Source organism: Aulonocara stuartgranti (genome assembly GCF_965226115.1).
Source record: "Aulonocara stuartgranti genome assembly, chromosome: 6".
Lineage (NCBI taxonomy): Eukaryota > Metazoa > Chordata > Actinopteri > Cichliformes > Cichlidae > Aulonocara > Aulonocara stuartgranti.
In genome coordinates, this window is record NC_138944.1 from 9269675 (window position 1) to 9294528 (window position 24854).

Consider the following 24854-nt stretch of genomic DNA (forward strand, 5'->3'; position numbering starts at 1 on the left):
AGCTATTCAGTGAACGCTCTCGGCCTTAAATTTGAGTGACAGTATTTTTAACAAATAATGGCGCAGTCCTAGATCGCTGACCATGGGCGGGACTTCCTAGCGAGTTTAGCATTGCGGCCTCTGCTGAAGGGCACCTGTCTCATTCTGGTTGTACTGTGCTCGAGTGTTTAAGGTAAGCCTCAAGACCTTGAGAAAGAAGTTGGACCACTTACTTTGCTTTGAGCAGTTATAAGTAGAGTCAAGTTGTCTTTACAATGCATCTGTGATGTTGTACTGCTTAAGCCATGGATCTGAAACTAATAAACTACCTAGCAAGCTAACCTAGCAAGCTAACGTTAACTGACTACAGAGTGTGCATTACTCGCTAAAATGTCTTGTATTAATGCATTTGAATTGCAGCGTTGTTTAACCAGAAGCAAAACCTGGCATTTTAGGTGTTCATGCGAAGACATGTCCTTCACGTCGGTCATATTTTAATGACGTACCATGTTGGGCTAGCAACTATAAAGGCTGTAACTTCTCTTATGTAACTATGCTGGTACTAATTTTAAGTAGCTAATTTACCGATAGGTTTTTTGTTGTGCATCAGAGTAGTAGTTGCAAACGTGCTCGAGCTCCCCCTTCTCAAATAACACCCATAAAGTCTACCCAGTACTAGGAATTAATTTATTTTAGCTATAGTCTCTGTTAGGACCTTGATGATTTCTGAATTCACCTCTCTCTACATTTACAGAAAATGATAATATGTCGTGTCATGCCTTCTCTGATCAATAGCTCCCAACCAAATCACTACCATTAAATAGAGACATGATTTACTTACAAAGTGTAATAATCATTTGGGAGAACTTGTTCTTTCAGCAAGAGTGAAAATGGAGTTTTAGACGATGGTAGTGAGATGGTTGCGTTAACAGAAAGACAGGTGGGCAACCTGGAAGTGGGAGTGTTAAAGATGTTAAAATTTCCATTGGGCGTAACCAGGATGGACAGAATTAGAAATTATTATATATCTGAGGGACAGCTCAGGTTGAACGCTTTGAATACAAAGTTCAAGAGGGGAGGATAGGATGGTTTGAGTGTAGAGAAGAGGGTGGTTAAATTGAGAATAAGATGCTGGAGCTGCCAGACAGGAGGATAAGAGGAAGATCACAGAGAAGATTCACAAATGTAGCGAAGGAGGCTATGCAGAGGTTTGGTGTGACAGTCGAGGATGTTAGGGATAGGGTGAGACGGAGGCAGGTGATGCACAGTGGCAACCCCTAAAGGGAGCATCTGGAAGACGTTATTTTTCTGTACAGTCAATATATCTGCTTATCATATAGTATACTAATTATTTATTTGCCATTTTTCTTGTGTAGGACCATCTGATATCCATCATGGCAGGACATGACGCTGGAACCCAGCACCAGTTCACTGGAATTGCCAAGTACTTCAATTCATACACAATCACAGGAAGGAGGAATGTGAGTTGTGTATATAAACTGCTTAATTGTATAATTGTTTAAAAGCAAGAAGCTCTATGTCCCTGCTGCTGTCATACTTTGTCATACTGCATTGCTCACAGCATTTATATACCCCCCCCCCCCTTTTTTTTTTTTTTTAGTGTGTTTTGGCCACATATGCTAGCCTTGCAGCCATCGCCCTTTTCTTCAAATTGAAGCCTAAGAAAAAGCCTGCTGTCACAGAAAAGTGATTATGTAAGTATGTTAGTCTTTCTGCTTTTCAGTGTTAACAGTCTGTAGGCAAGCAACCAGCCACCAGCTTTCCAAGTACTATGGTCAAGTCAAATTTTAGCAGAACGTTACTGTTGTCATTAGGTGATTTATTTCTTTTAAATATATCTGATTTTCAAACTGCGATAGTAACTCTTCACTACTCCCTGCTAAACCAAAACATTGATGAAATTCTGATTGTTAGCTTGAATTATATTTTATTACACAGAATTTTATTCTGCTCTTAATGGTAGAATTTATGACCCATATTTATATGGTAATATGGAGCTGTAGTGAAGGAGGATATGCAGGGGGTTGGTGTGACAGAGGATGCTAGGGTGGGGAGAGATGGAGGCTGATAATCCACTGTGGTGACTCCTGAAGGGAGCAGCTGAAAGAAGAGTTATGATCCATATTTATCACCCATGCTTATTCTGCTTATCTATTACTACACTTGCATATTTGCACTAAATGTGTATTTTGTCTGTGGTATGCAAACAATGTTTTTTGCTGTGCATAAAAACGATAAATTGCTAACGAATAGAAACTCATATCTTGCTCGTTTTGAAAAGTATTGGGGAAGCAACTGTGGCTTGCATGGCAAAGCAGGTCGTTTACTCTGCCACATGTGAAAGTGTTCTTTGGCACCATGTTGTAGTTATTCAGTTGAATTGATTGACTCTCTTTTGTCCTTACAGGCTTCCATTTGCCCATCATTTCAAACAGCTTGGAATGGAAAGAGCAGCTGGACATGCTTGTAATGAAATTTGAGTGTTTGGTTTTCCAATGTTAACAATAAAAACATCTATGCCCAAAACATAGAAAACACTTTTCTTTATTTACAGTGTGCACCAGTATAAAAGACTATAATACAGAAATGTCAGCCATGTATTCAGTAAGGCTGTACTCAACACAACGACTTAAACATACAGTCCTCTGTTTGGCTCTCATAGTTGGCTAACCTAATTTGTTATGCTAGCCAAATGTAAACTGATAAATAGTTATTTTCACTGTGCCATAACCTTCCTCAGTTACTTCTGGCAGTCAGAGTTTTGCATAATTTCTAGCTTCCATTGATTATGTTCTCAGAGGGAAATAGTCTCAAGGATTGAAGGCTCCAGCAGCCAGAAGCAGGTTCCTCCGGGTGAAGTGAAGGTGTATAACAGGTGTTGATTTAGTCGTGTAGGTGCCTAGCAGAAGCTCCTGGGAGTTATCTTGTAAATGGATGTGTCCCGTAGCTGCCGTGAAGTCATCTGTTTCCAAGTCATCGAATGCTTTCATTACATCCCACAGGCGAACCGTGTTGTCCATAGAACCTGGAAAACATTACACTTTGTCACTCTGGCTATAGTGCATTTTTGAGCCGTGACCATGTCATATCATTTTTGTTTGAGGTTAATCGCTTGATGGAAAAGTATAAAGAAACTTGCAACACTCACCGGAAGCAAGGATTTCACCATCCCTGCTGAACCTGAGGGAATAGATGGTATCTGTGTGGCCCTTGAGCTCTCCCACCATCAATCCATGGCCAATGTCCCACAGGAGGACTCTGCCATCAGTGGCCCCTGATGCCAAAAACTTCCCATTGGGGGAAAAAGCGAGTGAATGGATGGGACCCTGGAAGATGACATTAAAATATTAGATTCACAGATGTTTAAACAGCATTTACTATTTCTAGCTGTGCTGCACTATACATCATTACATGAATAATTATGCACATTTCAATATAATGTGACTAAAATGACATTTTCTAAATGATGTCTGTTGAACTCTAACCTTATGACCAGTGAAGATGCGCACACAGTTTCCACTTAGGACATCCCACACACGGATGGTACGGTCAGATGATCCTGTGGCAACATAATTGGAGTTTGGGTGAAAACGAGTGCAAGTGATGTCAGCCAGGTGACCAGAAAATATCCGCAGAGGCTGGTAGTGATCTGTCGCCCAGAGTCTGTTAAGAAAGAAGAAAAAAAAAAAAAAAGAGCAGAAGGTGGACCAATGAAAAGCACCTGTAGAAGGAGCCAATGTGGATCAACAACAACATGATGTTCCAATATGCTATCAAATAATTACAAAACAAGGTCTGAAGTTTCTTACCGGGCTACCCTGTCATGTCCTCCAGACACAAAATAGTAGCCATAGGGGGAAAACTGCGTGTCCCACACTGGGTAGTTGTGCCCTTTGTAGGCCACCAAACAAGTAAACGTTAGGAGACTCCATAACCTTACTGTACCATCTTCTGAACTGGACAACAAGTAGTTTCTGAAAAGAGAGAAACATTTTCATGACATATACAGCTTGATCTGTTGTATAAATAAATAAATAGTAGGGGTGCAACGATATTCGTATCGATATTGAACCGTTCGATACAGTGCTTTCGGTTCAGTACGCATATGTATCGAACAATACAACATTTTTAATTTATTTGATCAACTTTCCTTCTGACGATGCTGTCTGTGTTGAGCGCTCAGTGGATCTGCGCTCGACAGTGCAGCCTAGGCGGAGTAGTCGAACGCAGATTCACTGAGCGCAGGGCAAGCTAGCGAGACGAAAGCTAAGCTCTCCTTGCAACATGGCAAATTTAACCTCCTCCACCCTCATTCAGATCTGGCGTTTGGAACTATTTTGGTTTTCATGTGACGTATGACCCTGAAGGTAAGCGCGTCATGGACTAAAGTAAAACAGTATGTTGGATGTGCCACGCAATGCTCAATTACATGGGTGGGAGCTAGTGTGTTAGCGCAGTTAGCTCGTTAACGTGCTGGCCGTCCAGCCCCATGCACGGGGCGATCGGCGGTAGCTCGTTAACGGAGATTTGCCGTGTTGTGGCGTTAACGTCATTTCAACGAGATTAACACTGACAGCACTAGTGGGAACACAACGAATATGACTGCACATTTACGCCGACATCATCCTAGTGCAAAGACAAGTGGAAGCAGACAAAAACAACAAGCACGCATGCTACAAACTTTACCCGAGTCATTTAGACAGCTGTTAGCACATGATCCTCCTTATGGGGACCTGATATGTTTAATATGCTGCTGAGAATATAGCCCAGAAGATAGTATAGCTTTTATTTTGGAAAGAGCCATTTCTCTGTAATAAACTCTCTTTTCCAAAGATGAGTGATTCCTCAATCAGATACAGGGCTCGCAAAATCGCTAGCCCGACATCCTGGGGCTAGCGATTTTTCCAGTCGGGCTACCAAAATCTATCTCTTCCCTGCCCGTCGGGCTATCGTAGGAAGGAAAAATATATGTCAATGCTTTTGCATTCTTTCAGAAATGTAGCTGGGTAATTATGTCATTGGCATCGGTGAGCCACTGTCAATATGTGACATATTGAAATCGCGTTTGAATTTGCGCTTGTTTTTTGCTTTCACTTTGCAATCGCGCGAACTGTGTATAGAGAGCGACAGCACTGATTGGTGAGTGATGATAATTTGCGCACCAATTCCTCTGACATCGTCTTATCAATCGTTAGCTTACTATGCAAACATGACAAGTGAAATCTCCCGCAGCTTAAACATGTGAGAGGTTGATCGCGCAGAGAATCGCTGAGCGTTATGTGAGTGCGTGTGTAAAAGCATTTCAGTTCTGCTGAGCCAAATAAGACAGGTCAGGGTGAAGAAGTGACAGCCAAAGAAAAGCTTACCACAAAACGGAGAAGTTATGACAAATCAGACTATAAGGCAAAAAGAAAGTGCAGCTTTATGGTTTCATGGACAAAATAATTTCTGTGGCTGCAATATGACGAGCTATATAACCAGGGCTGCACATAAGTGGTCTGCAGGTGCCCATTCGCTGTCAAAATAAAAAACGCGCACAAGATAAGAAGTTGCAACGCGTGTTTGCGTACATAAGATTTTCAGGAGGACAGACATTTGTTTAGAACTCTTAAAGATGTCGAAGAAGCTCCTTTAAGCAATTACTGTGATGTTCCTCCACCTCCAAAGAAATGTCAGGAGTCCGAACCACAAAAGAAGCACGTATTCTCGAAAAACTAGTTGCAGGAGGTGAGCTGGCTTCAAACAAATGATGAACGCACAGAGATGTGGTGCGGAATGTGCCGTGAAAATTTAATAAATGACAAATTAAAAAGGCATGAACATTTTTTTTGTATCGAAAAAATATCGAACCGTGACACCAAAGTATATAACCGAACCGTGAATTTTGTGTATCGTTGCACCCTAATAAATAGTGTAATTTTTAAAGGATTTAACAAAAAACATGTAATCTCCATTATCGTCAGGTGGACGAGTGGCTCTACCTGTCCGGGCTGAAGCTGATGCCATACACTGGTCCACTGTGTCCATACATTATCTTTGATTCGCTGGCCGTCTTCTCATCCATGATCCTTTCCAGCACATCGTCTGACTCTTTGTCAATCAAGTTCAAGTCTTGAAAGAAAATAGGAAAAAATTCAAGGGCAATGTTTTAGAAAAGTAAAGATGTTGTCAGTATAAAATAGTGTACCTGCTGCAGACTTGACTTTGCGGAGCTTTTTCGGTGTGACACTCCACACTCGTACTGTGGAGTCAGCAAAGCCTCCTGCGATCAGGCTGGAGTCATCAGTGAAGTCCACTGCAGTCAGACCCTTAAGAAAATAAATACAATTAATTTATGTCATAGTTTTCACTGCTTCAATGCACAATCATTAGAGGTATGACAATTCTGAAACTACGACCGATATCATATCCAAACACCCACAATCAGAACGCAATCCTACATATTTCCCTACACCGGAAACATAATGAGGTTTTTTTGTTTTTTAAATTCATCACTCATGAACAAGTCTCCAGGTGTGGGATAAAATTATTTTTTCCCCATTTTTATTTGTCCCCTCTATAGGAAAACATAAGTCAACTGAAACTATGGCCAAAAAAATAGGTATTGACTAACCATCATTTTGGAGAACTGCTGCTCCTCTGGCAAACAAATTAAATGCATCATAAAGCTTTACCTGGTATGCATTGAGAAAAGTGTAGAAGCAGACAGAGGGGAGGTTATCTGATCCTAGACGAATCCTTTTCGTGGCCTCCTTCATGTACATGATCTTGTCCAGCTTGTCTGAGTCTTTGAGTTCTGGCAGGGGTATCCTAAATAAGACACATTTTATCAGACCTCTTTCTGTGTTGATTCAAAAAGCATGACTTTGACATTCAAAATATATCTGACCAAGAAGATTAGATTAGCCTCTACAACAGCCTCTGCAACAAACACACAGCACAGTACTGTGTAAACAATCCCTACCTATTCTGTGAAGGAGCATTTGGATCCTGCTTTTTGCTCTTGGAGCCCATGCTGTCCTTTTTTGGCTTCTTCTTCTTGGGTTTACCCTCCTCATTCTCTGCCTCCTCATCCTCATCATCAAGGGGCAGCTCAATTTCTGGTTCCTTCAGCAATCCATAGTAAACCTTCACATGGTGAGTGACAAAGGAACAAGGACATGTCATTTCAAAGGTTTTGGTATATAAGTGTAAAGAAACATGAAAAGAAGACAGAAGTAATTGCTCAAACTGGTGGCAGATACATGTGAGGCTATCTTAATTTTAAAAAGCTACTGGATGCCCTCAGTATAGGGTCATGGGTTCAAAATTCAAGTTGTCAAACGTCCAAATGTGTGGCGTAAAAATCCAACCTTAGTTTTATTGGCTTCACGCTTGGCCTCTCCTGCCAAGCTGCCAGACATTGCATCTATCTGGCTCTTGCTGCGTGGCATGCCATCAAAGATATCAATGTAGAGGTGCTCTTGGATAATATTCCAGATCTGGTTGTTCTGACGCTCCTGCAAGTGTCTCTTCAGCAACTGATAGGAGTCGCGGGAGATACGCAGGACAAACTTGCTGGTGCGGAAGTCCAACAAAGTCTCGTTGCCTCTCATGTGCTCCTTCTTTGTCAAGCCAGATAAAACACGCAAGTCCTCTTCATAGTAGCACTCCTGGTCCCCACTGAACCTGAGAGGGAGGTGAACATAAAGAAATAAAGTTATTAAGGTGCACGGAAAATGGAGTGTGGTTGATATTTGGAATAATGTACAATTAGACTCACTTTTCAAAGAAGGCCTTAGCCTCACTTTCATGGTTGTTGTACACCAGCTCCAGATACATGTGGACAAAAAGTGGGTAGAAGACCTGGGACAGTTCAGCTCTGTGACAGTCCAATACTGTTTCTATGAACTTTTTGAGGTCACTGTAGTAGACCTCATAAAGAGTTGGATCTCCCTGCTGGCTGTAAGCTGACAGTACCACACGGACATCTGGCTGGTCCTCTGCAACTGCTGATGAAAAAGTCCCAATGAGATGGGTTGTATTAGTAGTGTGTTGGTTGTATCCACGTGGGAAAAATCCTTTTTAAGATTACCTAAACTGTCAATGTAACTACAAAGTAAATACAACTTTGCCTTTTTTAAGACTTATTTTTTACCAACAATGCACCACCAATGCTCCGAGGTCAATGATCCCACTTTATACTGGTGATTGCTTTTTAACTGACTGATAATATTAAAAACATTTAAAAATATCCATCCTCCTTTTGTCCTGTGTCATCTGACTAGTCGCCCAAATAGAATGTCTTGCATGATTTTTGCATTCCATATCCTAAAGCTTTGCACATTTTATTCCACAACCCCTTTATTTTTTGGCACGACCAAAATACATGTGCACAATTCTACATCAATTTGTCCACACAGTCTCCAGCATGCAGCATTCCTCCAAGTTTTTGAAGCTTAAGAAAACAACAACAACAAAACAGATCATGTTAAATTCTCTCTGTATCCTGGAGTTAGTGGCCATGCACTGTGTTTTAAAAATTAAAGTTCCTTCTTAAATTTGTTCCTTCTTTTCTTTTATCCTATTTGTCTTTAATATACAGAAAGGACGTCTTTCTGCATGACCTTAAATCTCTGTACAAAGCAGAGATTTCTCTGCGTTTTCTTCTGAAATACCTCAATAATCTCATTTTATTTGATCAGTTTTATCCTCCTCCTCACAATAATACCTTACTTATCTTAGGTATCAAAATTGTTCATCTTCACCTAATTCTAATTTTTCCTTCAGTCTTTCAAAACCCAACATATTTTTCCCCCTTAAACATTGTGCATATTGCTGCGATGCCTTTATTTGCCCAGTGCTTGAACTTTCTATCATGCATGCCAGGTATAAATCTCGAGTTTGATGCGAACCACCATAAAAATTCCGTTTCCAAACTTTTCGATTTTGCAGTGTATCCCTCCCATCACCAATATATCAAAAGTCTGATTGATACACTTTGATGCTTGGTAAAGCTAAACCTTCTTTTTCTTTAAAAAAAAACTGCAGAGTTTGTATCTGACCCTGGGTTTCTTTCCACCGCATATAAACTGAAGTTTGCCTCCTTTTTTTTTTTTTAATTTTAAAGGGTATGATCAGTTAATAACAATATATTTAGCTGTTTCACTTTCTATTTGCAATTAGACTTTCACATCATACACGGCATATTATTACTGGTATCATCACATTAAAAACACATTATCACTGCAATCGCTTCACTGAATGAACACGAAGTAACCCTGCCGTAAAACTTAAAGCTATATAAACTTCGAATATGTTAGTACTCGAAGTTAACACACCCTGTAGTAAAGAAGTGCTTAACTCTTAGCGCTCTGAGCATTATCCCTAACTGATACCACTACATTAGGCTGTTGTGTCAGACTCGTGGTTGATCAGGAGATGTTTGTTAAGTGTTTCATACATAAAAGCGGCAGCTAACTGTACTGTACCTTTCGTTGGCGCCTGGGCTCCGGCGGAGGATGATCCGGTAACTCGGCTGAGAAGAGAGCTCACATCCCCGCCTTCTAAGTCCACAATACCGGCAGCACCTCCCGATCCTGCCCCGGCCGATTCAGTTGCCTTCGGGTCCAGTGAATTTTCCGGTAATCCCGCCTCACGACGCAAAATCTCGACGGACTCGATGAGTTTGTTCTTTTTGAGGAATTGCAGGACTGCCAGCAATGTCTGCTGGTCCTCCGGGGTAACCGCGGCTGTTTGTTTGTTGCTTCCAGTCGAAGAGCCGGAGCCGGGAGACGCAGAGAGCACTCTACCATCGTTAGCATTGTTATTTCCAAAGCCATCGGTTGATGGTTCTGTTTTAATGTCCGTTTCTATGTCAGCGTCGCTCATACCACCTTGTACGGCCGCCATTTTCAGAATGAATTGCGCATGTGCGACGTAAATCAACGGAAAACACTAACCGTACAAGACCAAGACATATGATTGGTTCTTACCAGTGAGCGTGGTGTTGCAGAAGTCCCGCCCTTCGAGTGAGTGTAGTGTAGCGGTTTACGCATTAGGGAGCGGAAGGTCGCCGGTTCGATTTCAGCTCGAGATGAAAAACTGATTTGAGGTTTGCGTTTGGAAGGGCAGCTGATGTCAAAAGTCTGCCGAATCAAACATATGGAATTACCTGCTGTGGCAACGCCCACTTCATAACTTGATGCTATAATGCTATAATAATATAAATATAAGTATAAATATCTAATTGTACCCCAGCATAAAGACTGCATTCACAAGTGCATAGGTTTCACCAGAGAATTGTTATGTGTATAGAGTGACAAAATAATCAGTACTTTGTTTTGCCAAAGACGTATCTATCTTAATAATAATAATAATAATAATTATACAATCCAATTTATATCATTTTTTACCAGTTGGTGGCACTTTGTTCCCACACAACAGCTGGCCAGCGTCCCAGCCACCTCCTTGGACAATGTGTTGCTGCTATGAATACAATCTGGTATTCTTTTTAATCTATAAAACATTGGTGAATGAAAACAAAGTGAAAATTACTTTGCAAATTTCTACGTCATCTCCTCAGTTACACTGTTATTAATATAGATGTTTGTTGATACATCAATCTTCTGCACCTTTACATTATCTTATGATCCATCTGCCTCTTTTATTGACATACAATATGAGTCTTCAGAAAATGTGTGACACAGTAAGATGAGGTATAAGTAGCATTTTCATAATAAGTGACAGCTTGTATCACTGAGGAAACACAAGAAGGACAGTAACTGTGTATGAGTATGAGTGGTGTTTTCTTTGCATTCTGCTGAGTCCGAATTTTTGTCCGAACAAGACAGCACACCTTGCTTGAGCGAACAGTCTGTCAATGCATTCATGTACAGCTGACTGTGCATCTTTTGAGGCAGTTAATTTGTTTTTATTTCAAGGAGCCTGTCAGTAAAAAATTAGAACTTGATCTTGTTTCATTGTGTCTCTGCTGGAAATAGTGCAAAAATCTGGATTTGTTTGTTTTTTTATTTGACTCCACCCTCAAGTATAATACATGTACTGTAAATACAATAATACTGAGTTCTAACAAAAAATGAACACAAACATGTACTTGCAGTCTATTATTGAGTATAGCTCTGGTTGTAACTGATCTCCACCTTATAAACCTGTGTAATGCATTCTCGACATTAAGACTTTGATAACTCAGCAGCAGGTTCAGCACGCAGGCTACAGTCGATTTTAAAGACTGGGACAAAAGAAGGGTTCACGGCACAAGAAGCGTTGTATAACACTGCGGCTATGTTGCTCCTTGTGGAGGAGAGATGGGGGTGGGGTTGGCTGGTGAAAGTGGGAGACATACATGTGAACACCAGCAGCTCAGGGTGTGGTCATCAGCACAGGGCCATTGTAAAGCTGCTAATTAGAGAGAAAATCCATTCCTTTCTGTGGTGTAAAGATAACAACATTACTTTGTAGGCTGACATATTTTTGTTTTCATTTTCACTTTAAAACACATCAGACTGAAGGTTTTTGATCTGTAAGTGACTCCTTCATATAGCAAGTTACAAAGCGCCTGATTACTCATGCGCAGCCATATGGCTTAAATTTCCAGTGCCTGCGTATCTATAAAGGAAACAGCGGCATCTGCTTTTGTACTTGCATTGAATCCCTACAGTTTGTGGTTGTGCTTTTTTCCTTTTTTGTTTGTTTGTTTTTTGAAATGACAGAATAATAGTTCTACTAGGATTAATGTGATCTGAATGAAAATCAAATTAGGATGTGTAAAAAGTAATAACGAGAGAAATCTCCTCTAGCTGTTTTGATGCTTCATGATTCTTTACAGATGTCGACACCGATACGATTACTTGAGGTTTATTCGTCTAAAAGTGGCTATTATGGTAAACTGTCTCTGAAATAGGTACAATATATCACCTAACATTACTTTTATGCTCACACAATGAAGCATAACAGAATTTTTCTTCACTATGACAACAGTTTTACTGCAAAATAAATGCATTTATATTGCCTTTGTCTACCTCTTGTGTTATTTAGCGAAACATAATATGAGTAAAAAAGGTTTAGTAGTGTTTATCAGTCTGTGTTTACTCATTAAAAAATTTTTCATGCTCATTTCCAGTTTATTTTTTATAAGTTTCAGTGTTATTTTTATTTTCTGTTGTTTTAATAATGGCGTTATTTGTCAGATTGTAATATTTAAGAAATTCAGAACACTACTATCGTACAACACAGCAATACTATCCCTGTCTCAGTAAATAAGCGTACCAAAGCCTACCAGTTGTCAAAAATGTCCCATAAGTTGTCAGTTTAGTATAAATTTTTAAGTGCAAAATATCAACTAACGCTTTTTCACATCTAGTTCTAGTTTTTACCTCATAAAAATCACCCTGGTGAGGATATCTGAAACAGTTTAAACAAAGAAGCTTCTTGTGTTTCCATTATTTTCCACGTGTCAGTGTTTCACAGCATGATCTTTTTGTGCCCCACCCTGATCCACATGAACCTCAGTTCCCCGGTGCTGCCAGGCTAGCAAATGCAGCTGGGGATAGGAAGCCACTTGTTTTCTTGTCCACTTTTCCCTTTTTAAAATTTTATTTTAATGACTTAAATGACCACATTCGAGTAAAAAACCCACTTTTCAAGCCATTCGTTTGATTAAGTGGTCTTTTCTTCATCTTATGTGAAGCTGCTCTAGAGCTCTTTGCAGTCATAATGAAATGGGTGAGTGAGGTGAAAAGAGACGCGTGTTCAGTCTCGTCCTCTCTTCACACCTCAGTGATGACTTTGCTCAGTTCTCTCTCTCTCACTTTCTCTCTCTCGCCAGAGTGTGTGTGTGCTGTGCTGGTGTGTATGCTGGAGGACTGTTCCACCATCCCCAGTTTCTCTGTCACGAGGCAGCAGGGTGTGGCTTCCCCCAACAGGGACAGGTTTTCTGGAGCGAACACAGACCCTCAAAGAAAAAGCGACTGTTTCATGTGCTCTTTAAAGTCTGATATTCGCACTGCTTTAGTGCCACGATATACTATTTGAATTAAAAATCTTACCATAAAATCTAGTCAGTTGTAGCATTTAGCAATATCTATGCTGTATTTCATCATTATTTCGACTGCTCTGGTTTTCTCTACTTGCTATAAACCCTTACATTTCTATGGCACTAATAAGCGGAGTGCTGATACGACTGACATGCATCAGTGAGTTAAATTAAAAGGGTGTTGGAGTGTGTTTGCATGGTTACTGCACAGAAACAGAAGATGTGCTTTATGTTTATATAACCCAATAAAACTGGGGAGGGTGTTGGGGGGGTGTTTGATGTGATAATTACAATTGGTGTCACCAGCAAATTCGAAAAAAAATCTGCAGGTTTGCAGGTTCAGTGATGGTGTTAGCAGATGAAAGTTTCTGTCACATTTGATTTATATTAATTTATTCCAAAAAAAAAGATTTATGGCAAAGGTCATCATTAAAAAAGCATTCACTTTGCAGGGAAGTGTGTATGTGTATGTGCATGTTCATGCGATGCAGTCCTGCAAGTGCAGAGAGGGATGAGGCAGATTTCTAATCACTTTTTTTCTTTTTTTTGTTAATGTTTTATTTCAGTGGATGTGTGTGGAGGATATCTGTTTCTTGAGATTTAGTTAAATGAATCCAACTACATGAACATTACTATTTATGCATAAATTATCCAAATGATGATGTAATTTTGGCTTGATCACTGTTGTTTCACCTTGAGTGTCCTTACGGCTAACACTTTGTGCTCCTGCTGTTTTCACTGTTAATCCTTCCTTAATTTTTTGACGAGTATTCTGCTGTCAGCTGGGGAGAGAGAGAGAGTGTGACTGAAAGGACATCTAATGATCACCTTTATTAAAAGAACCATTAGTTTTCTTCCGCTGACAAAACACTGCCTTCCTGTCTTTGAGCAATAAACGGTCAAGAAACGGATTTAAATCCCCCACTGACATGCACGAGTAAATAATTCATGAGGTGTGACTCTCAGAAGAGGTGGAAAATACCCGAAGAGATGGAAAGGGAAAGAGAGAGAGAGAGCGAAAGAGAGAGTAAGGGAGGGATGAAAGGAGAAAGCAGAGAAAAGGAGGGTGGAGGTAGAAGCATGGTGTGTGGGATGGGGAGAGGGTCGGGAACCGAGTGGGGCGGGGCAGCACTTGGGGAGCGGTAACAACGCAGGAAAGATGGTAAAATGAGAGTCTGTACGGCTGAGAGAAGGTCGAGGGAAAAACATTACATGATCGTGAATGTGAATGTGAAAAGTGACATATACAGGTGAGAGGCAGGTGCAGAATAAGGTGTGAAACATATGAAGTATAAAATGAAACTGAAGCAGGCTTGATACAGTAGGTATGAAGTCTTCTAGTAGCTATTGGCAACAGATAAGAACTTCATTTCTATCTGGTTTAATTACACAGATATGATACAAAACATAAAAAGCTGCAGTGTTTGATGGCCATAATAAAAGGCTGATAAGTGCTAACTGAATATAGTTATTTGTCGCAATAACTAATCCCTCAGAAACACTTAAGCCTCCATTTGTGAAGACTGGATAAACATTGTTTTGCACCCAGTGTGCAACAAGCTTTGAGATTGCTACACATGCACCACGTTAGGTAGCTAACAATTGCCCTGAAATCCATCTTTTTGTCAGAGTAATGCCTTCAAAGCACCTACTAGCCTGTCATTCCTTGTCTGGCAGAGGCCCTTAATTTATTTGGCCTGTGTCAGGAAAGTTTGTGTGTGCGTGCGTGAATGCACCGTGGACCTTTTGCCTATCCAAGCGGAATAATGGGTGTGATTGTGGCACTAGAGATCTCCATTTCGGGGAACGGAAATGTGGGGAGTCTGCATTATTCAGTACTGACCTAACTGGAGAGCTGGATTCTGCACGCAGACATCAGCTTTGCTGGTCTTACAGCTTAGCTGGCGTTTTGGATATATGCTTTATTGTCTTGTAGTGTTGTTTCTGGTTTTTGTGTAGATAAATCCCAATAACAGGGTTAATTTAGCAGTATCTTGATGTTTAACATTAAAAAAAACATGCGGTAAAAGTGAATAAATATATTTCCCAAAAATGCTCAACTATACTTTTAAGATAGTTTCACTTATTAATGACGTGCTGAATGTAAAGTTAAAAGTTTTAGAAAAGCTTTCCAACATTTTGTATATGACCTGCCACTGTATGTCAGATGCAACTGCAGCCAGTCACAGCTGAAATCTGACAAAGCAAGATTTTATAAAGAAAGTCAGATGGAAACAGGAAGTCTAATGAAGTTTTCAGGTCTTAACAAATTCTTTTCCAGACTATTTAGAAGTGATTTTATTTGGAAGTAAAACAAACTGACTTTGCTCTGTAAATTATGATTTCGTTTTATTTTCCAGTCATTGGAAAGAGAGCCTGTTTATCCTTGGGCTTCTAATACCACATGATACAATTATGGCCAAAATCAGTGTCATAATGACTTTGATCAGTGTTGAGATCCCTGTTTTTTTCATGAATATTCATTGAGTTTTAGTGAAAAAATGTTTTGCACAAAATGCAATGTTGTGCAACATTCCTGTTAATGCACAAATCCACACAGTGAAATAAAATTCCCCTAAATTCAATGCATGTAGAAGAAAATTAACAAATCTTTAAATAAAACAATGTAGCAAAACTTTACACAAAATTTAATCACCTTTATATTGTGCTGTTTTCCTGTTAACTAAAACATATTTTCAAACAAACAAGGTGCATGTCCTTGAATCATGATATAGTCTTTTTGCTTGTTTTAGTATTTTTTAATCATAGTTGTGATTAATCATGTTCATTTGGGTGTGGGAAGCCAAAATTGTGGCTGACATTAAAATTCACTTAATTTTGCAGCCCCACTGTGTCTACTAATCACTGTCATCATTATCGTTCTCACCATCCTAGCATGTTAGTAATTATCACATTGTCATCTAGTGGCTGAGATTTCAGCTAAACAGTTAAACAACCTGATTTTTGTTTAACTGGATAAAAATTCTTTCTGTGTTTTGTATATAAAGTTGTCATCCACAATATTCTTGTAACAGGAAAGTTTGGACATTCACTGGATATGAAGCACACACACCAGTGATTTTCCAAAATGCTTGTAGTCCTATTGTTAAACTAGATAACTATTAAAAATTTGTTATATTTTATACTAGCAAGCCCAAAGTCAGTCCAACTTTTTTTTAATGCGGTGGCATTGAGGCAGTTATTTTCTGCAAAATCTGATATCTTTGCATTGGTTTTGTTCTTAACTGAGCGTTCAGTTTCCATTAGCCAAGAAGTTAGCTAACTATCACTAGCAAAACAATAGAAGTGACCTAAATTTTGCTAACAGCAAACCTAACTTGATGACATATTTATTATATTGTATAAATTATTGAAGAAAATGCTTGAAACACTTGCCATTAGTTCCACAGGAGGAAGGGCATTCTGTCCCTTTTTCCTCACCCTGCAAAGCTATGACATCACAACATCATGAATGGTCGGTTACAATGTTGATCCTGCATTAACAGTATTATGATGATTCAGAACAACACCAACGCGGGGATACTAGAAACACTGTTGTTGTCTGGTGGATATGGTACAAATGTTGGTCTCAGGATGACATCCACATGGTAAAATATGCATATGAACCATATGCCCAGTCTCACCTGGGGGGAGGTGCTTAGAACAGAGAGGAGAGAGCTGCAGGTGGAAGGCTTTTCTTTTTCTTTTTTTTCTTTTGCCTTTTCTAGATTTTTGTTCTTTTGGAACTTTAGCTTTAGTTACAACCAGGATGCAGTTCTATAAATAGCACTGGAATTACAATAAAGTTGAATTATACATAAGATGTGCATTCCTGTCGGTGTGTGCCTGTAGCCAGTGGATGCTGTTCAATACAAGGCTTAAGCAGAGATTATAATGCTTTGCTAGATAAAAAAGATAAAAATGTGTGGAAAATGCAGTAATTACTGTCGATATTTTACCAAATAACATGTTGATTTCATATTTTAACATTTTTTTCTTTCTTCACAGCTCACCCTCTCTCTCCTTCCTGTTTCTCCTTGTTCCCTCCCACACATTTTCTGTCAGAAGAGGTCTAACTAGGTGCTTAAACAACCCCCTGCTCCAGGCACCTCACAACACGGTGCTGGGTACATTACAGTTTCTCCATCACTATAAATAGCACAGGTTCTAATTAACCAGCACAACACAGTGAGGCAAAGAAATCGGTTCTATTAAAACAGTTGATGATTCAAGTTGTTTTATACATTCTAAGCTGTATTTCTATATATCATAAAATATTCCACATGATTGTTATTCTAATTAACTGATTTATGCTGCTGACTCACATGGTATTCTCACAGAATGAAAAGTCCTTTGTTCAGCAACACAGACATTGCCTCTCCCTACAAAACTATCCCTCTTTGTGGTCCAGTGACTACATATATAGACTATCACACACACACACACACACACACACACACACACACACACACACACTGACACCATGAATGACAGGGTAAGATAAAGGGATGACTTCTAATTTGCTAAAGGTCACAGTCTTGGTACTTAGAGCACCTTTTGAGAAAAATACCAAATCAATAATTGCATTTGCTAAACAGCAACATACATTTTAAAGACAAATAGCTTGCATAATTTTATAATTTACTCATGTAATGTGCTTTTGAAAGTGCAAGGTGACTGTCTTCTGTTTTAAACTAAAGGTAAAGTAGCAGTTGATTTTTTGTGAGAGGGTATGCGCATTGATGCTAATGTGGATAACCAAATAAGATGTGATACAGTAGCAGTGGTTGCCTTTCTATAGTTTCATATTTGTGAGAGGTACAGTATGCTCCATAACACCTGGTATGAGCCACATTGGCTGGGAATTTTCTCCTAGGACATTAAGGACAATAGAGCAGCTGATAAAGATCCCCTCACATATGGATAGCGAGCTTTAGTAAAGTCCTAAGATCTGTCAATAAGACGTGAACTAAATCTCAACCTGCTCTGTAAGCCCAAGTGTTCTGGAGGACCTTGTTATTGTACTTTATCAGTTAATTTGCCATTTGAAAGTATACATTGATTTTCATTCAGCTGTTTTTTTTTTCTTGGCACAAGAGGACTGAGGTTGCTGTACAGTCAAGCTGTTGCACTCATTTTCTCTCTAACTTAAGAACATATAAATATATAGAAAAATGGCATGGTCAAGAAAAGCCTTTATTCACCTTGAGGTGTGTCTGTATGTGTGTCTGAGACACAAAAGAGCAAATGGGGGAGGACCTGGTTTTCTTTTGTTACCACTATGCGATGTCACCAGGAGGGGAGGGTGGACAGGATGATGGGAATGTCCTTGGGGACTGGCCAACCTGTGCAAAACAAAACAATCGACAGACGCGGTGTTGCCGAAGCCCACGCTGTAAAATTTACATGAAAAGACAGTAATAGCCAGATTTCATGCACAGGCTGGGTCAAATTCTCACACCTGAAGTTACAGCCATTTTTTTAAAATACTAAACTGCTGCGTAAAAAAAAAAAGTCGATTAGATGTCTTTTTATTGCTAAAAGACATTTGCATAAAGCTGCTTATCTCCAGTGGAATCGGAATCTACTCAGTTTCCATTTATGACAGGATTCAGATTAAGGAAGCAAATTATTCAGTGGAATTAACATGACATTTCTTTGCCAATAACAGGGCGTTTTCACACCCAGACAGCCTGTAATTATGCTGCTTGATGAAAAAAGACAGGCTCGCTGAGAACCAATTGGAGAGTCAATTAGGTTATTATCTCACACAGCATGTGAAGGTACAGTTCATGTAACATTCTGGCACAAAACAGCTTAACCTTGCAGACCTCTCTGCCCCCCTTAAAATATAGCTAAGAACCTTTAGCTTGAGGTTCTGGTGTTTTATTGGGCCAATGCGTCTTATCCCCGAGCGTAAAATGATGCCATTTTGTCAGATTCTGTACGTGTGTCTCTTCTTTACACACAAGGTATCCTTTGGCACCGGAGCCTTAGCACATCAGGTGCAGCAGTACTGGCTGCAGAAGCATTATGACATTGCTCTGCTTTGATCATCGAGCTCTGACCTGTTCATGTTGGACTAAAAAAATCTTGAACAGTTTCTTTTATTCAAATACAGGATGAAGATAAGGCCAAAACTGAATGAGCCAGTTTTTTTTTTTTTTTTTTTTTTTTTTTTTTTTTTGGCCTGTCCCGTTTGGCTCTTTTGCCATCAGAATTGTTGTCTAAAGGCAAAGAAAGATGCCCAACGGATTTACTTTACCAAACTGACCATCCCAGCCTTGCCGTAATGGTCCATTTGATTCACCTTTTATTGTTTATTTTATTTTCACTTACTGAATACGGGACAGACTTGACTGGGGGAAAGAAGGGGAGAAAGAAAGAGGGAAAGAGAAACAGCTGAGAAGAGGGACGGGGGAGAAGGGTAAAAGACAAAAACCAACAGAACGGGCAGAGAGAAAAAAAATGCATATATCAATCACCTGGATCACCTGCTGAGAAAGAAAAAAGAAAGCAAGCAGAAGAGAACAAGAGTAATAGAATAAACAACATCACAATGATATATGGGAATATGACAGTAAATACTAAATGTTAAACATTATTGTGCAGCACATAAGATCAACAGAACACAGTGTGCTTTGAGGTAGGAGCCAAAAAGGGTGTAGTTTGTGGGTGTGATCACCCGTGTGTACACCTGTGAGCATGGACGCGCTTGTTTTTTGTTTTTTAAAAGGTTCCTTCATGTAATAATCTGCTAGAGGGTGTGGGGGGGCCACAGCCCCGTCCTCCAGGGCGTGAAGCAGGTGTGGAGGAGATCAAAACTCCAGACATCCAGAGGCCCCCAGAACACAAGAGACCAAGGAAGACCAACAGAGGGGCAGCTGCGCCACTGTCCCGGAAAGAGCTGAGGAGAGTCCCAGATGAGGGCTCACTCAGCAGCCGCGGAGCAGAAGCCAGGGGGAGTTGCAGTGACGCGCCCGTGAGCTCCGCCGGCAGCCAGCTGCGCCTGAGTGACCGAGCCCCAGGCCGAGAGGCCGGGGGCACCCCACCTCCGAAGTGGCCCGAGCGAGCCCCAGGCTCCAGGCCCCGATAAGCGGCCGCCAAGGAGTGAGCCGGTGTGTACCTGGACGCCCATCCCCGGACACAAAGAACCACCAACGCACCGATGTCTGAGGGGGTCCGCCACTGGCAGGGGAAGTGGTGGTAGGGGGAGATAGGCCTCCAAACCTTGGAGGGCCTGAGATGTCCCCAGAGAGGTGGCGCCTGACACCCAACCTGACATATAGACACAGACATACAGGCACACAAAGACACAAACATCCATTCCCACCCTCATGCTCTCATATGCACTTACTCCACACTCAACCAACGTGGAGACAGACATAAAGAGACGTTGTACACACGATCACACTCCCCAAGCGTACTCTACAAACCAGGTCTAGGTGCCCCCGCCCCTGGAGGGGGGAACTGCACCCAGACCCAGGTGGTGTTTCCCTTTTCCCTGCGGTGGGGGGAGGCAGACCGCCCCGACTCCGCAGCAGCAGGAAGGCTCCACACTCCAGACCGCAGTCGGACGGCCAACTCCTCCTCCTAGTCCTAGCCAGTTTTAAAACAGAGAAAAACAACATATATTTGCACTGGCCAAATAACTACCCCGATATAGTCATTTTGTTTCACAGAGCTTTCCTTCCTGTGCTAATTAAAACTGTTTGCATGGCGTGTTAACAACTAAACAGACCTATCTGTGCTGCCAGGACGTGTAGTAACATTTATGCAAAGGTGCATAGGTCATGTGGTAGGGTATTAGGCCACCTCCAGTGGACACACATGTGCCTCAGTGTAGCACCCTTTATATGCTCTCTATTTTAGGAACATTAAAAAAGGCCATTACACACAAAAATAAACATGCAAACCAATAAGTAAAGCAATAAACTGTAGATTCTTTCCAGAAATAGAATTTACAGTAGAACTGCTGTATTGGATTCCAGCATGTTCCTAATAAAGTGGTCTGTGTGTGTATTTTCTCTCAGTCTACACACAATGAGACCACACAAGCCTCTAAACTGCTTTTTAATTAATAGCTCATGCTGCTCCATCGATTGTCTCACTAATTATGGGGCCATTGATTACTATAGGTCAGCTGCCTTTGTACACACACACGCACACTCCAGCACAACCACATATACAACACAAAGACACTTCTAGGAATGCCTACACACTACTTAGCCAGATGTTTTTGTGTCCACTTAATTGTGGCCGGTAAATATTTGAACAGATTACCGGTCAGAAGCATTGCCTGAATGAGTCCTGCATCTCAAGTCCCTCAGGCTGAGCATGAGCTGACATCTTTAAATATGGCCATGCCAAGATAATGGAATACTTTGGCTGTTTTCTATCCGATCAATAGTTGTTTATATGTGTACAGTGACACAGTATATCAGGGTCTGGGCAGACTGCCAGCAGGTGGGGAATGGCTTCAGTCAGCACTTTGGGAGATGTGGGATTGGGGGAGGAGGGAGGAGGGAGGAGTACACACACACCAAGTACACACACACACATAGAAACCCATGCACACAGATTGTGGGCCTAGAGGCAGGGTACCTTGGGATTGCATGTATTTGTGAGGCTGATGAAGAGCAGCAGTAAGGGTGGAGCCAAGAGCGCTGAAGTATTGGCGTTCAGTGCATTGTGAATTTGAAATCTATGGAGCTGCAACCTGCAACACGGCAGTGAGAATATGAGGCAGACAGACAAAGACAGGAAGACAGGAAGAAAGATGCAAACATACATACGATGCTCTTATTTTGATCAGTTGTACCTGAGTGTTTATGCCATCTAAATCCAAACACAGTTTAAAGTTTATTTTTTAACATGATTCATATGTATATTTCCAGGTTTCTATTAGGCTTTGCCTTCACAGCCTGGCTGCAGATAAAGATGCTCATGGTTCATAGATAGTCAAACCTTTCATCAAAAATAAAGTAACTAACATGTCATAAATAAAATGTTTTTCTATACACATGCCCACTATAGAAAGACCCTTCATTTCTGGTGCAGCCATGTAGTATTTTTCACATCTGTCACACCGTCTGTGCAGCAGTGCCAACATTAATTGACTCAATGATCCAACAAAACATCTGTCCAGAGGTTTCTCTCACTCCACCGCTATCAGTAAGGCAATGTCTTTGATTAATGACGACATTTGATTAATGAAAACAGCCATTGTCTTCCACTAACTGTCTCTGTTTTTATTAAGAGAGCAACCGCTCCGCTAACTTAAGCTAGCCATTTCATCTACGTGGAATGACAATGTTATAAAATCATAACACCGTGAAGCCATTCTTTGCTGCCTTCGTAATGATGAGATTTTGAATTATGTCTTGTAATCACCCTGCACTCACCAGTGGCTAGCAGGTTAGAGTGAAAGCCTCGGCAGCAGTCCATAAATCCATCTTTGCAGCCTTCAAGGTTGAAATAGCTTTTGCTGCTCAAATGGGCTTAGGAGACTAAGGTGATGATGCCAACTAACCACACATCACATGCAAAGAGTAACCTGGGTGAGGGCTGATAGTATGTAACATTAAAAACTTGGTAAGCATGTCATGGCAAGCCCCCCTAAATGTTAAGATGAGAAGAAAACTAACAACATATTTACAGGAAATGTCTTTTTGTGTCAAACTGAAACAGAAATCTGACTCTGAGAGTCCTCTTATCATTGTGCAGAGAAAGTCTTTTGTTTTTTCCACTCCATTCACAACACTGTTTGCTCTACAGAGATTTAAAAGGGACCTAGCGGCATTAAAGGCGAAAGCTGAACAAATTTGCAAATATGCAAATTTCCTCTCAAGCTATACAGCGACAGCTCTGTAAGAGCCGACCGTGCTTCCCTTTAACGCTTGAAGAAACAGAAAAATTATGTTGTTTACTACTGAACTCAGCTACAGGAGAATGGAATATCAGACTAAACTGCTAATGAGATTTACACCTCAGGATTCAATATATATATATGCTTTAAAAAAGAACCAATGAAAATGCAAAAACTGAAAACAAAGTAGATGAAGAGGTGAAGAAGTTCGTTGCAGTGTTCGACATAAAAGCTGGAGTGGATGGAGTCACTGTTTCCAGTCTTTATGCTAAGCTAAGCTACTGTAAGTAAACCTGCTGGCTTCATATTTAGAGTACAAACATGAAAGTGCTGTCTTCTCATGTAACCCAAAGCAAGAAAGCAAATAAGCCTATTTCTCAAAATTAAACAATAAGGTATAATCACTTTGTTTTGGTAGGGTTATCTTGTAGCTCTTCTCCACTGAAAATGTTTACTAATTAAAAAAACACACCAGCAAGTTTTATTTTTTATGGTTACAAAAAAAATCTGCCAACACCAATTTTGATCTGACAAACTCATCAGAAAATATTTGAAAAAAATCTGTTTGTATCATGTGTGCATATCATTTTTCTCTGCTTGTCCTAAAGCATTTTACTTTGTCAGGGGGACATTTTCAGTCATGACTGACCTTCATGCTTTAAACAGCAGTGATGTGCCTTGCATTTTGATGAACTGCAAGAGAGAAATAAGCTAGAGTAATTTCAGATTCCAGTCTGGTGTAGGGATTCTCTATTAGGTGTTACTGCTTTTTAGCAAACGAGCATGGTAGAGGACACTCGTGTGCCTACATATAAGTGTTTCAGTCAGTCATTGCTAGGGGAAGGTCGGCTTGCATCAGCTGGTAATCTAATATCTTACCCTCACCTCTCATTAAGGGCACATGTCACTATTATTCCTGCACCTAATAGATGAATGGTAGAAACAGAGAACTGAGAGGATTAGGGACGAGACCTGCATCTTTCAGCCAGCCCCCAGCCTCCACCTCAAAGCTCCCCAGTGTGTGCCTGCATGTTTGAAGACTGCAAAGGCCTGTACTCTGTGGAGCATGGGAGATTTGTCAATAATTTGGCCTCTGGAGAAAGGTAATCTTTACTCTGCCAGCCTTCAGGCTCCACAGCGTTTCGTGGGGGGAGGAGAGTGTCCCTTTGTGTCCCTTTTATGTGTTTACCTCCTCCGTTGCACATCCCTACAAAACTGCGGAGACACTGTAAGGATTCATGTATATCTCATACAGTAATGTCCTTCTTAGTGTGATACCGGACAAGAAGACAACCTCAAAGCTGTTCTATCGTGTGGTAAAGAGAAAAACCACCTTATGATGTTTACTCTTTAAGTAGAGCTGCTGTATCACGGGAGTTTAAGATGCAAAACCCTCATTAAACAAGTCAAAGCCACAGTTACAGCTTCAGTTTTAATAAGTAAGAAATGTCTATTTGACCAGATCTGTAAGAAAGCTGCAATGAAAAGATTAAAATACAAACAAATCAATCTTATGAGAGCTTCCCAAGGTTACACAGTAATCCTTTCCCACATATCAAGACTTTAGAGGGAGCTGTGAAAGAAATAACTGAACTATTCAGTATTTTTTATTTGAATTTTGAGTCAAGTTATATATTAGGAAAACAAAAAGCTGGTTTAAAAAATAACTACTAGTAGTGTTTCTCTGCGTATCCCTCTGGTTTCCATAAGCACTGTACAGCAACTCAAACCTTCTATGCTGCCAATTGTATTTTACCAATAAGTTGACCATGTAATCCTTTGCATAAAACTCACTTTCAAGGGAGCATGAATGAGGAAATGATCTCAGATGCATCCAAGATATGTATCTCTAATGTGATTTGCCTTTATAATATGTAACTTCTACACAGAGATACAGTAATAGTGACATTTTATTAAGATATTCCTGATGTTCTGTTATTAATGGTGACCATA

General features: G+C 40.4%; 2 protein-coding genes across 3 annotated transcripts; one reads left to right on the forward strand and one right to left on the reverse strand.

Annotated features, from left to right (window-relative positions):
- Window positions 1-48: 48 nt before the first annotated feature.
- Window positions 49-2526, forward strand: atp5md (ATP synthase membrane subunit k). The gene is made up of 4 exons (XM_082535781.1): window positions 49-172; window positions 1356-1460; window positions 1601-1694; window positions 2408-2526. The coding sequence occupies exons 2-3, from the start codon at window positions 1374-1376 to the stop codon at window positions 1688-1690; spliced, it is 177 nt and encodes a 58-aa protein (XP_082391907.1). The 5' UTR covers window positions 49-172; window positions 1356-1373; the 3' UTR covers window positions 1691-1694; window positions 2408-2526.
- Window positions 2527-2528: 2 nt separating this feature from the next.
- Window positions 2529-9923, reverse strand: taf5 (TAF5 RNA polymerase II, TATA box binding protein (TBP)-associated factor). Of its 2 annotated transcripts, none has more exons than XM_082535766.1 (11): window positions 9471-9923; window positions 7763-7988; window positions 7353-7668; window positions 6965-7128; window positions 6675-6810; window positions 6188-6308; window positions 5982-6111; window positions 3810-3974; window positions 3486-3663; window positions 3149-3326; window positions 2529-3025 (listed from the first exon to the last, which is right to left on the reverse strand). In XM_082535766.1, the coding sequence occupies exons 1-11, from the start codon at window positions 9889-9891 to the stop codon at window positions 2811-2813; spliced, it is 2250 nt and encodes a 749-aa protein (XP_082391892.1). In that variant the 5' UTR covers window positions 9892-9923; the 3' UTR covers window positions 2529-2810. The 2 variants fall into 2 exon arrangements, with proteins under 2 accessions (XP_082391892.1, XP_082391891.1); XM_082535765.1 differs by having other exon boundaries at window positions 7763-7991.
- Window positions 9924-24854: the final 14931 nt, after the last annotated feature.

Coding starts and splice junctions, on each gene's coding strand:
- taf5 (XM_082535765.1), bottom strand. CDS start 9,891: ATGGCGGCCGTACAAGGTGGTATGAGCGACGCTGACATAGAAACGGAC. Junction 7,669..7,762: donor GCTAAGGCCTTCTTTGAAAA/GTGAGTCTAATT, acceptor CCTCCCTCTCAG/GTTCAGTGGGGACCAGGAGT. Junction 3,975..5,981: donor ATCAGCTTCAGCCCGGACAG/GTAGAGCCACTC, acceptor CTCTCTTTTCAG/AAACTACTTGTTGTCCAGTT.
- atp5md (XM_082535781.1), top strand. CDS start 1,374: ATGGCAGGACATGACGCTGGAACCCAGCACCAGTTCACTGGAATTGCC. Junction 1,461..1,600: donor CAATCACAGGAAGGAGGAAT/GTGAGTTGTGTA, acceptor TTTTTTTTTTAG/TGTGTTTTGGCCACATATGC.